This window comes from Lutjanus erythropterus, chromosome 16 (genome assembly GCF_056507025.1).
Source record: "Lutjanus erythropterus isolate fLutEry1 chromosome 16, fLutEry1.hap2, whole genome shotgun sequence".
Lineage (NCBI taxonomy): Eukaryota > Metazoa > Chordata > Actinopteri > Lutjaniformes > Lutjanidae > Lutjanus > Lutjanus erythropterus.
Window position 1 is genome coordinate 18545606 of NC_139332.1, and position 13487 is coordinate 18559092.

Consider the following 13487-nt stretch of genomic DNA (forward strand, 5'->3'; position numbering starts at 1 on the left):
TCAATTTGTACTTGTTAATACTGTTATCAATTCATTTTTTCCCCCAAAACCATATTTAAAAGCTAAAGTTAATGCAACTTTAGTAAGTAATGTAAAGACATTGAGGCCTAAAATTCAGATCACCCATTCCCATCTGAAAAGGTTGTCTGATGGTAAGGTTAAGTATTGAAAATATTCCAACAACTTCTGTGCTGGTTCGCTGCTTGTCCAAACTGGGGGTGTGCCGACTACCATCTACTGTAGTTAATACACTGATTATGGATAAGTACCTCATACAACGCCACTTCAAATAATCTGCACGATCTCTTTGAAGCATCAGAGCCTAGGTCATCCTCAGAAAAGGTCAAAACCAAAAACTGCAGGAAGGAATATGTAACAGGACACATAGCAAAATTAATCATAATTGTGTTGCACGTCTGCATATGTTCAGTACGGTGATCTCATCAAACACCCCAGGTGTCTGCCATCAGCCGATACATCCCCAAACATGCTGAATAATTCATTCATGAATTTGTTTATATAAGCCACAACCATGTCATATCCACAAGTCAATTGTTCCCATGACAACCACAGAAGTGAGAAAAGTAAAAGTGTTAAAAAACAAAAACAAAATGGCTTGAAGGGACAAAACAGATTGCATTAATTATCTTTAGTAAATATGATTCAATATGTAATATAAACTTTACATCTATGTCATATATCTATAAATGAGCAAGAATGTTTTGATGTCATTACTTTGTGTCTTTCCGATGAGTACATACAAATACTGTGTTTGGAAGACTGAGTGCGCGTGTACTCACTCTCTATTATTCTTTCCCATAATATACTAAAGCAGATAAAATCAGACATTTGGCCGGCAGCAAAGAACAGCTGATTCTAACAGACACTAAGATAAAGACAGAGGTGATGCGTTTACGCACGGAGATGTGCATCACATCCCACAACACTCTCACATCAGTAATAACGCTGTGTCATCCAGTGAAAGAAAAGGCACACTGGGACAAAGCCAGGCACACTCACACACTTACTAAATCTTTGGACTTTTGCACCTTTGATCGGAATAATTTTGGATAAATAAAAATAAATGGGTCAGGGAATGTGATTCAATATAGGTCACTTGTACAAATCTGACAGAATATGGACCCCTGCTTCACTGGAACTTAAGAATGAAATCTAAATGGAAATACGCTGAAGTCGTCTGAGGAACGATACAGAGGTGGTAGTGAAGGCGATCATTCGGACCACTCGTCATCATCAAACTCTGATGAGTCGTCCTCGCTGTCGCTGCACTCTACTGCAATACGACGGGACAGGATGGCGGCCACATCGTTGCCAAAGTGATCCCTCTTCTCCTGCTCCCGCTGTGCCTCCACCTTACGCAGGTTGAAACCTAAAAGGGAGTAAGTGAGGACAGCAAGTGAGTGTCTGCACCTGACAACGTCTGCACAGTACTTCAGACCTAGTACTCACAGATTTTGGGAAGTTTGGGAACCGCTGTAGTTGGTTGAAGTAGAGACTATTTTAGTTATTATAATGCTGTTGGGTAGTTTAGCTTACTGTAATTTTTTTTTTTTAACAGAGCATTGTATTTTATATGCTCATTAAAGGTTTTCAAAATCTTAATTTAACTTCAACTGCCAAATTAATCCAACAGTGTGAGTTACATATTTGTCTAAAATGTAGTGAACTAGAAGTATAAAGCAGCGTGAAAGTGAAACACTCAAGTACTTCAGAGATTTATAATACAAACATACTTGATTAGTTTCAAACATTTCGCCTAACTCATCACCAGCATAGTGTACATTGTATATTTTACCACAATGGGTAGATTATATGCACCTGTCAGTAACAGATAAAGCTGCATGGAAAAGACAAAATATTATCACACTAAAGTTATATAAATGTCCAACAGAGTCCTTACAATCAATCATTATAAATGATGATTGAAAGTTATATAACTGCTAAGTATATTAGGTAACACTTTACAATAATCATAATTAAAAAAAAATGTTAAATTGGCATTTAATCCAAAAATGTTTCATATTTATTACATTCTTAACAATAATGAAATAATAACTTATGTTTAGTAATATTAGGAATGCTGTAATTGACACCGTTAGAGACTTTTTTATTCATGTGCAACTCTAATATAGTTTAGTAATGTAATGAGAATGATATTTTTAATGTCTCTTATCAGATAACTTTTATTTTATGTTACACAAACTCATGATAAATCAACATAAATTATAATATTACTTGTACTTAGTAAACAATATTTATCAGAATTTCACTGTTTGCTGATGGTAAAATAACTAAGTTTAATTCACTATCAATTTGCCATTTATTAATGATGCTTATTATAAAGTGTGACCGTTTCAGCTGATTCAGCCAATCAGCAGTGAGCACTGTGAAAATCTATTTTATATTGATCTGTCTCTTGTTACCTTGTCGGATGGCCTGCAGCAGGTCACTGCGAGCGTCACCAGCAGGCTCTGGCTGAGGTTTGGGAGCGGAGCTGGGTACACCACCACCGCCAGAGGGAGGAGGGGGAGCAGAGCTGCTCAAGGATGGAGGAGGAGGAGGGCCAGGGGGAGGTGGAGGCGGAGGAGGAGGTGGTGGACCACCACCTGCAGGCATAGGCGGTGGAGGAGGAGGAGAAACAGCAGACATAGTGGGTGGAGGAGGGGGAGCAGGTGGGGAGGGATAGGCGGAGGGGGAGGTGGAGAGCGGAGGAGGGGAAGGTGGTGTGTCGAACCCGGGGGGAGGCGGGGGAACCCCAAAGCCAGAGGGTGGAGGAGGGGGAGGAGGTGCAGGGGGAGGGGAGAGGTTGGGGCGAGAGTTAGGTAAAGAAGAGGCCATGGGCGGAGCAGGAGGTGGGTGGCTTGGACTCAGCACGCTGACACGCTTCGGGGCTGGAGCTCCATACTGTCCGTCATTATACCTGCAAGTGACAGAGGGAAGTTAGAAATGAGGAAGAGCTAAATAACAAAATGGCGCAGATGCTGGTCAACATGCGTACAGTTTGGAGACGAAGAGGAGTACCAGCACAGAGGCTAAGCAATAAACGGCTGTGGACAGCAACAATATATATATAAAAAATAAAAGAGACAGAGCCAGAGAGAGAGAAATCGCTATTATATAAGCTAATTATCACCATCGCCAAAACAACCCGACTTCACAGGTGAAATAAGTAACATTACCTTGCAAAACATAGGAGTTACTGGTCTTATTGGTTAGCTTGTTTGTGTTATTGTGTGACTTTCAGTGTTGTAACAGGTTAGTTAAGACCCACCAAAGTCACACAATAACACAAACAAACTAATTGATTGAGGCAGTTGTAGTCCAGCAACTCTGTGAGATGAAATGACTGTTTTTCCTTAAGGAGTGTAGCTGTTTTGCAGAGAGTAATATTTGGCTTGTGCAGTGGTTACTATATATAGCATATACTTAAACTGATATTGATTTGTATAGGCCCTTTTTTAAGTGGCTAAAATTCAACTCCATCCATAATAGTTGATTGCTTTGTTTCTGTGCTAGTAGTCCTCTGTGCTTCTCCAAACTGGGGCATGATGACCTCCACCTATTGTAGGTAATACACTGACTATGGATGAGTACCTCATACAACCCCACTTCAAATAATCCAAATGATCCCTTTAATATCTTTGCAGCTGCAGTCTCAGATGGCAATGTTCATTAAAGCAAAAGTTCTCAATTTTTTTTCTCAGCCCAGGACCCCTTATAAAATAGATAATATATTGGGGAGCCCCTTATGTAGGTGCCTTGGAATAAGCCTCTTTTTTTAACACTTCTACATAATTGTGTGAAAGAACAACACAACAGAAACAAAAAGAGAGATGGGTCCTACCATTACTGGGTGAAAGTTAAGTGTGGTTAGATTAGAAAGCACATTAAAAATTTCAACTGAACTATGAAGCCTTTTGTAAAATAAATGACAAAATAAATATTTTTTTTATATCATGATAATTTAGACAAATGAATCTGAAAACTGTTCACCGGCCCCCTGGCAGAGAGCCATTGACCTCTGTGGTCCTCGGGCCTCTTAATTAAAGAATCGCAAGCTGAAAGTGAACAGCAGGTTTATGACCTATTTCTGTACTGCTGAATCCTGTAATCTTGAACATTTAGGACTGCAGCGCAGCTGTACAGGACATGTGCAGCTGTAGCCTCAGCACATGTTGGCAGGGGCGGCAGTGTGTTGGCAGCATGTGGGTTGCTTATATGCAAGATACTATACTTACGCCATGTCTGGAGGTGGAGGAGGCAGGTTGTCATCGATGCCAGGAGAGAGAGGAGAGCCAGGGTCATAGGCGTAGGAGCCGGTACTCAGCTCAAGGCCTTCAGAAGTGAAGCCTTCTCCAGATCCAATACTGCCATTCAGACCCTCAGAAGAATTCCTAAAAACACATAACGGACATCGCTGTGAGCCCAGAGTAAAGTACGTCATATCTTGTCTCAGAGACCCAGGCATGCAAATGAGACATTACCCCAAAGAAATTTAAAATAAGTATCATAAATGCACTGACAGCAGAAGTTACAAATAGTGACATTGACACATGTGGTTGACACAGCTATTAAAATAACAAAGTGCAGTCATTGCCGCAGCAGTCAGAGACTGGCTTGTCCTTCAGTTTAACAGCTTGACAGAAAGAGTTGTGAAAAAGTTGCGAACAAGCCGCCAAATGAAATGGTAAATCATTTTTAAAATAGATTCACACAGCAATGCACAATATGGCACTTTTGTATTACTACACTAGTGGATGGGTCTGTTCATCAAAACCTTACTGTGGAAAAACTGCAATTACAGAAAACAAAGAATAAAATAACATAAATATAATGAATACTATGTGTACTAAAATATGTAGCTTTTCGTTTTTAATTATCTATATTATTTATTTTTACTATTCATTTGATAAAACAGTACACTGTAGAATAAATAATACACAACATAAAAACAGCAACCGAGTCAATTCCACCAATGTGACTCTTTAAAATCACCCCAAGGTCTGGTGTGACTCATTTGTTTACTGCAGTTTTCCAATGACAGCCAGCCCTACACCCAACCCCCTGAGAACATTTTCAGACAGGACATACCACCAATATCACTGTGTACAGATCGGTTGATAAGACAGGGGAAAATGGAACTCACCATAAGAATACCCATTCTGTACTTTTACTGTATTAAAGGGATAGTTCAGATAATTAATGTCATTATTTTATTTTGTTTTTTAAGTAAAGTTTAAGCTTGTTTTTAATTAGTCGAATGAGTTTATGATCCTCCACACTATTGAAAAGACCCGTCTGGTTTTTGAGCCAGTCATAGCACTGAGATGGACTGTGGTGTCCCTCAAGGTTTAATTTTAGGTCTCTTTTAGTATGCTGCCACTTGGTAACATCGTCAAGAGGCACGACAAATTTTCATAGTTATGCTGATGATACACATTGTCGTGTCTCCTGATGACTCGGGGCCAACTGATTCGCTTTTCAACTGTATTTTAGATACAAAGTCTTGGATGGCAGAAAACTTTCTACAGCTCAACCAGGAAAAAAAAGAGGTCTTAATTATTGGTCCTGAAATTCAGAGAAAGAAACTCAATGCCAAACTGCAGCCACAGGCCTTATAACCCATAAACAAGTGAAAAACTCTGAGTTATCTTTGATTCAGATATTAGTTTTAAGCAACGTATTAGAAACATAACTAAAACTGCATTTTATCATCTTTACAACATCGCCAGAGTGCAACTCTTTCTCCCTCAACCCAACACAGAGACACTTCTGCATGTTTCAGTACCTGCAGAATTGATTACTGTAATGCTCTACTTTCTGTTCTTCCTAAGAAAAACATTGTTTTTATTACTAGTGCATTTTATCTAGCCATCTTAATCTGCTTTTCTAGTAGGTATATCCATTTATTTAATCTATTTATTACTATTTACTTGTTTATTTATCATTTATTCTCTGGATTGTTTTCATTTTAATACTCTGCCTTTTGGTACTTTGTTTTACTAATTTCCATACATAGCCTGTCTTTTAATATTTTATGATTTGTGTTTCTTACGTTTTATCTACTTCATTTTTCTATTTTGAGTTTTTACCATTTTTTTTTATAACAGTGCTTCCTCAGTTCCGTTTTTAATGAGTGACATTCTTATTTTAGTTGTTGATCAAATACAAAGTCATTGCTGTAGTGTGTGTGTGTGGGTGGGTGTGTGTGTGTGTGTGTGCGGGGGGGGGGGGGGGGGGGTTGTTTTATTGTTTTGTTTTCTGTTTGTATGATAAGTGCTATATAAATAAAGCCTGACTAATTGAGCTAAGACAGAAAACAGGAAGAAGAGCAGGGGAAAACATGCAGTAAAGGGCTGCAGGCTGGAATGTAACCCACAGCTTCTGCAGAGATCTCAGCCTCAGGACATGGGGCGCATGCTCCACCAACTGAGCTACCAGGGTGCCACTGTTTTGGATTATTTGGCTGTATTAGGTACTTATCAATAGTCAGTGAATTACCCACAGTAGTTTCCGGTTGACATGCCCTCGGTTTGAAGAAGCAGAGAAGAGTACCAACACATGGTCAAAATGAATCGTTTTACCTCACAAATCACAGAAGCTGCTGGTCTCCCGCTCCCTTGATCTGTTATTTTATGTTATGGTGTGACTTTAACACAAACAAACTAGCTGAACAAGGCAGGTGTAGGCCAGCAACTTGCATGGTCTGTGAGGTAACGTCACTGATTTCACACTTACATAGTCTGGTTGCTTTAGAGAGAGCAATATTTAGCATATATAACCATGGTTTCCTGTTGGAAAAGAATGTCTGACGGCAATATAAAATGGTGAAAATATTCTAAACATAGGGTTCACTTAAACTGATAGATGTTTTTAGGTGGACCTTTTTTAAATACTTAAGATAGATTTTGCTGCTCACTCCGCCCACAGCAGTACATTGCATAGATTCTGCGCTGGTATTCCTCTCTGCTTCTCCAAACTGGGGGTGTGTTGACCACCATCTACTGTAGCTAAATACACTGACAATCGATAAATATCTCATCCAACCCCACTTCGATTTAAACTAACTATCCCCTTAACTTGAGAGAGAAATAACGAATTGATCCAGTCATTATTTTTTAACTTATTGCTGAAATGCATTTAAAAAGCTCTTGGGTCTGCGGGTGACCACAACTCTGCAACAATCCACACTACATCAACCTGCAGTGACTTTCGCCGCACTTCACTCAATCTCTTAACTTACATCAAATCATTCTTCGGCACCACAAACTCCTCCCCCATCTTACGCCGCTCCCATTCCTCTTTCCTGGTCTTGATCTTTCTAGGATTGAGCGTCCGTTGGTTCAGATGGTCCTTCTTCTCCTTCTACTCAGACAGGAAACAGAGAAAAGGAGTTGGATCCACGTACTTTCATGTAATGTGCTCACTATTGTCAATTTGTTTGAACTCAACGACTGTCATGTTTGTGTGTCTCACTCTGTGCTTTCGTTTCTCCTTCATGATGTCCTTGGTGTCCTGCAGCATCTTTTCCTTCCACAGGTCGAAGAAGTAGGAGGGATCGGTGTAAAACTTCAGGGCCTCCTTCCCATCGTCCCTGTATAGAACCATTCACAAATATTATAATCACATTTGAAGTTATCTTGAGCTCACAGACATAAATAACACAGTGTCTGCAGACAGATCTTTATCTGCCTAACAGTATGTGTCAATATAACAGCAAGCCAAAAAACTTCCCTTTTTTTAATAACTGGCTTTTTCCTGTCATCACATACTACTTATCATACAAAAAGTGATCAAATGTACCACATTCTGTAAAGATCTGTCATGATCCAATTAATACTACACTTTCACATTCAAATCAGTCACAGAGACTGTTTCTAACAATATTGGACAAGGTTATACTCTCATTCTGCTTATCATGGTTGCCACTGTGCTCTGCTGGTGTTCTGGTTTCTAATTAATCTTACTTCTCATGACACGACATGCCTTGTGCTTAATTAATGTCCAAGATCTCACTGATTTGCGTCAGCTGGGTGGTGACACACAGTTATTATTCTCCTCACGGAATTTCTTCAGCACTGATTTGATTCAGTGAAGGAGTATACTTACAAACTGACAGACGTTTACATTTAATATAAATAAGTCAGTTCCTTTTGCCTTACGTGTGTCTGAGTTTAGTGCGATTTGTGTTGCAAGTGTTGATTACAAAACAATATTTCATATGGTGACGCAATAATAAACACCAGAAAAGATTACTGCTGCAGCACGATTAATTTCAAGGATTATGCAAACAATGGCTCCATGTCCTGCACCGGGTCCAAGAAACCCATTAAAAAGTTGTATAACGGATACAAGATATAGTCATATAAATTCACAGGCATGGGTAAAAATTAACTAATTACAGACAAGAGGCAGGTTAGAGCAGAAATACATTTTTCTACCGGGAAATCAGAAATAAAATTGTGCAGTATTTTTAACCTTTATATCAGTTAATAATATCGAGCCTAATCAACTGCCAGGATTTTTTTTTTCATGTGAAAGACTACAAGATAAATCACACCAAAAAGACACATCTGGCCAAATAACGGGACGTCACTGATCACTCTGCAAAGTGGGCTAGCTTGTACATTAAAATGGAAGGAATAAATGCAAAAATAGCCAGTAGAAAAAAATACCAAATTGTAGACAATACATCATCAAAGGCAAAGTCAAACATTTGGGAGAAATAACAAGAAACTAACGCTGTCAGTGGCTTTGCTGCTTGTAAAAAGTAAGCTAGGGACATCATCATCAATGAAACACATCAATGGCTGCAGGAGAACAAGTCCTGGACCAACTGACAGATACTTTTCCAATAACACAACTGAATGACAAGTAATGAAACAAGTAATTAGTGTGTATGTATGTTTAATCACAGGTTGAGTTGCAGGACTTTATATTATCAGGTTCCGATTTGACTTAGAGATAATTGTGGGCAGCAGGTCGGTTCTAGTACTCAGTTTTGTGGGTGTGGGTTTGCAAAACTGGACTTATGCCGGACTCTGTCCTGAACAACAGAATAAACACTGACATTTTGCTGAGTATTGGAGACTGAACCTCATTAAGGTAACACACAGGTCACTATTTGAGCTCCCTGATGGTTTGAAAGCATATGCATCAGAGAAGTAGATTTAAATTATGTACCATCGTGAAAAAAAATATACTATGCATGTGGTTTTTCATGTGTGCATGCATGTGATCTCTTCTCACTCCTTGCATGTCACAATCCAGTGAATGAATGTGAGTCATGGATGTGTGTCTGTGCGTCTGCTGAGTCCTACCGATACTGGCTGAGTTGATTGAGTGGTGGGGGCGGATTACAGGTGGAATATGTGTCCTGTACAGGCACTGGCAGAGACGGCCTGGTGAACAGCTGCTGGTCCTGGGTCAGACTGCTGCGGAAGGCCTTACGGGTTGTGATGGCCTGCAGAGAGACTGAGAGGGAAGCAGACAGGATGTTATTTCATTAGGCCAGTCATTTTAATTAGCAATGTCAACTGAAGTTGGTTTTACTGAATGAACTGGAAATGTTGAACTTCATGTTATATTTAGCTGAATTAGTAGTCATAGTAACAGTGACATGTGGGAGTACTTACCCTCCTCTTCTTTGGGGTCCAGCTGGGTAACTTTAACCTGCAGACGATCTACTCGTTCTCCCAGTGTATTTACTCTGCTAGCAAATTCTCCAGCCTGGACAAACAGCTCCCCGAACACATCCTCTGCAAATTTGCCTACACACACAGAAAGATTTATAATTTTCAGTGACATTTAAAAGGTGTCTACATATATCAGCAAGTTAAATGTTTTTAATTTCACTGTTTAGCTAAATTTGAGACCAATTTTGCAATAAAACAAAAGATTAAATGTGAAAATACAGGTATTCTTCTGAGTAAACACATACATTGCCAGTTCAAAATTAGAAGTAAGGTGAAATAACAATAACTGGCTGAGTTAAAGAACATTTGTCCAAACATGTTCATAAACAAAAACTTAAAAAAAAACTGTAAGATGATAACAAGAGACATTCAAATTCACCTCTTGAACTTCGAGTGAATTTAAAACCATTTTATAACACCATTACAGCATTCAATAAATACACACTTAAGACCCCTCCAAACAGACTATTTCATCATTTTTAAAGCCTTATATTGGTAAATGTGAATTTAAGACATTTTAAGACTTTGTAAGGACCTGTAACTAGCTGTCTCACACATGCAGATTAAATGCATATTCACAACTCGATTGCTAAAATAAAACGTTGAATACACGTGCAAATACACACATGCCACGTGTTATTAACCATTCACACCTTATTTTAATGACAGACATAATGGCACTCGACCACACACAGCAGACACTCACTGAGGCTGCCAAGCTGGCGGATGATGTTGGCCAGGCTGATATTGGTTACACATTCCAGCTCACTGCGGATGTTGGAAGGGATGGTCTGGCGACACACGTGCCGCGGCTCTATGTTCCTCGTAACCAGAGGCATGGTGGGGTGTTGTGGGTCGGGGATCCCAACCCTGAAGGGAGAACAGAAAGTGGGTCATTTGAGCCAAAGACAAACAAACATAACAAGAACTAAAGGTTAGCACTGAGATGTATTACACACATATGGTGATAAGAATTAAAGGAGAGAAAAAACAAAAACCATACATTTAAATATGTCACTGTGGGTTCTGGGAAATTATGATGGGTATTTTTATTTTTTTTTTGCTGGTTTATGACTTTATGTAGTTACTTCCATGCCTAAATAAGCCATACGCTCATGTGACACGTATGTATAAATAAACACTGGGGCAGACAGAGCTAAAGCAGAAGCAAAACTAAAGCTTTGCTACACTCAGCAAACACCCATCCACCCAGCTGATGTGAAACCAGAAAGTTCAGAACAAAAGAACTTTGCACATCTACTTGATGAGACAGGTGCATAGGAGAGCGTTTTTGGCTGGCTAGTACTGAAACGTTGCAAATAAATGCAATATATATGTGTGTGTGTGTGTGTGTGTGTGTGTGTGTGTGTGTGTGTGTGTGTGTGTGATGTGCACCTATATGAAAATGTTATTTTAAAGAAGAGAATGCAGATTGCTTTCATTTGTTATCTTTATAGACAAGATCTTACGTATATTCGATTCTTTTTCTTCTTCTTCCTCTTTAGGTTTAATATAGTCATGTATTTTGCTCCATTTGCTTTTATTATTTATAATTATTAAAAACACCACTGAGAGTTTACTGTTTCAGTGCACTGATATTTTGGACAGAAAAAAGTTTATTCTTAAACTACAAAATAACATAGCATACATATCTTTGTCACAAGTGTCACAAGGGATCACTGCAAATTATATTATATTCCGTATAAAGAATATCGGTCAATATATTGATATCGGAATTACTTTATTCTCTAACAGCGGTATCGGCCCTAAAAATCCAATATTGCTTGTTTTGTCCAATAAACAGTCCAAAAACCAAAGTTTCTTCATTTACCATCATAAATAACAAAGAAAAGAAGCAAATCCTCACATTTAAGAATCTGAAACTAACAAATGTTTGACATTTTTGTTTGAAAAATGACAATAATTAGATAATCAATCTAAAGAGTTGGTGGGTAGTTTTCTTTCCGTCAACTAATCAATTCATTGCTGCAGCTCTAAATCAAACTCCCCGTTCAATCTGCAGTAACTCTACAGTGCCATATGGAATCTGTTCAGAAACTGACAACTCCCACAGACGCTCAGAGATTTGCAGTAAGCGCAGACTCTGCTTGTTACCAACACAGTGCAGGGCAGGCAGAATTTGTCTTACTGTAAGTATACCCTGCAGTGTTTCCCATTGCCCAGTTCTGGTGCCTAATTACAAGTTGTTTTTTTTGTATGTTAACGCTGCGGCTCAGAGACTGGTGAGGTCACGATGAGACAAGTGTTACAGGGTGGATTCAAGAGTCTACACTTTTGCTTCTGTTGACAGGCGTATTTTGACACTGTAACTCTGTCAGGGTTATCAACTTCTTCATGAAAAACCGAACGTGTCAATCTTACAACTAGCCTGTGTCCAGATGAAACTGTGTGGTTTTTGGTATGTTTGGCAGTACAGTCAACCGCTTTCTGTCAAATTGACATATTGAAATGATAAAGATGTCACTGTGAAAGTTTAATATATTGAGCAAACTCGCAAAATAAGTAAGAATAAGAGGACAAATCAGTCGCAAATGTCACACTTTTACGCCCACAACATTAGCTAAAGAGGGCTACTATGTAAGTTGGGATCTCGGCCTTGTCAGAGCAGGAAGTAACTTGCAGCCGCCTTTTATATCGAAGAAAGAGCTAAACTGACGCATTTTTACATCTTTAACTTTACGAAGACAATACTGATTAAATTTACGTTACTTACCGTCAAAAGTGAAAACTGTACGCTCTTTTCTATGGCCTGGTTGTTGTCCCGTCTCAAGATTTCCACAAGAAATGTTGAGCGGTACAGTTTACGGACGAGCTACACAGGTCACACAAGTCCCGGTACAGTGAACTTCTGATTGGCTCAGGGAATCGGCTCCTCAAAGCTGATTGGCCACTGCGCCTGTCGCCTGTTTTTTACTGAGAACAGGATGTGGAAATTTCAACGCAAAAAGCGCAACTCCACCCTGACTAGTTGCAAACATCTGTCCGTAATGTGCGTAGCGGAGGGTGGAGGCAGGAGCACATTCCGACGTGCGCTTCAGCGAGTTGGAACGCGTCCGAGGAATGACTGGCATCGGCCTTTTATGAATGTAAGAGCACACTGTGGAGAAAAGCACTTATGAAGAGTAATAAATGTCCCGCAGACCTCACCGGGTGAGTGTTAAGTGCATCCTTAACCTCATCTCTGCCTGTAAAAAGTGGAAGCACACTGGGTTTATGTGCGGGGAAGCAAGTCGTTCTTTAGTAAAGGTTAAATCATTTATCCAGGTATAGGAACATGAGGTAAATGGTAGTATTGCGACAACCTGCTCGTTTCAAGTTGCAGTAAGAGAGCAATTATAGCCTTGTCTTGCAGTACAGAGCCTATTAGGGTTATTTGTGTCGAAATAAACAGCGAATGAACTGTTGCAGCCACTTTAATTATAGCCATACTAATATTATTTGCCCTTATGAATTGAGTGGAGATCTTTCTAAATCTTTGACTTGAAAGAACCTCTGTAACTATAATTTGAGGGTGGTATTAATTTACTAGGGAAGATAAGATCTGTTGACACGCATCTCTCTCATATTTCGTGTGACGGCCAGGGAGCAGGTGACAAGGACATGGGAACAACCAAATCCACCTAAACTAAATTTATAGATAATAACAATGGAACAGATTTTGGACATCATTATGTACAATCAGACATGACATGAACGAATGAATGAATTAATAAATGAATTAGATGCACTCTAAAGATAGACTTGGTAAAA

The 13487-nt window shown here is 39.2% G+C and overlaps 1 protein-coding gene across 1 annotated transcript; it reads right to left on the reverse strand.

Annotated features, from left to right (window-relative positions):
• Positions 1-12596, reverse strand: wasf2 (WASP family member 2). Its single transcript, XM_084738520.1, has 9 exons — positions 12451-12596; positions 10423-10586; positions 9657-9791; positions 9342-9495; positions 7498-7615; positions 7265-7386; positions 4260-4415; positions 2445-2941; positions 1-1390 (listed from the first exon to the last, which is right to left on the reverse strand). The coding sequence occupies exons 2-9, from the start codon at positions 10553-10555 to the stop codon at positions 1233-1235; spliced, it is 1473 nt and encodes a 490-aa protein (XP_084594646.1). The 5' UTR covers positions 10556-10586; positions 12451-12596; the 3' UTR covers positions 1-1232.
• Positions 12597-13487: the final 891 nt, after the last annotated feature.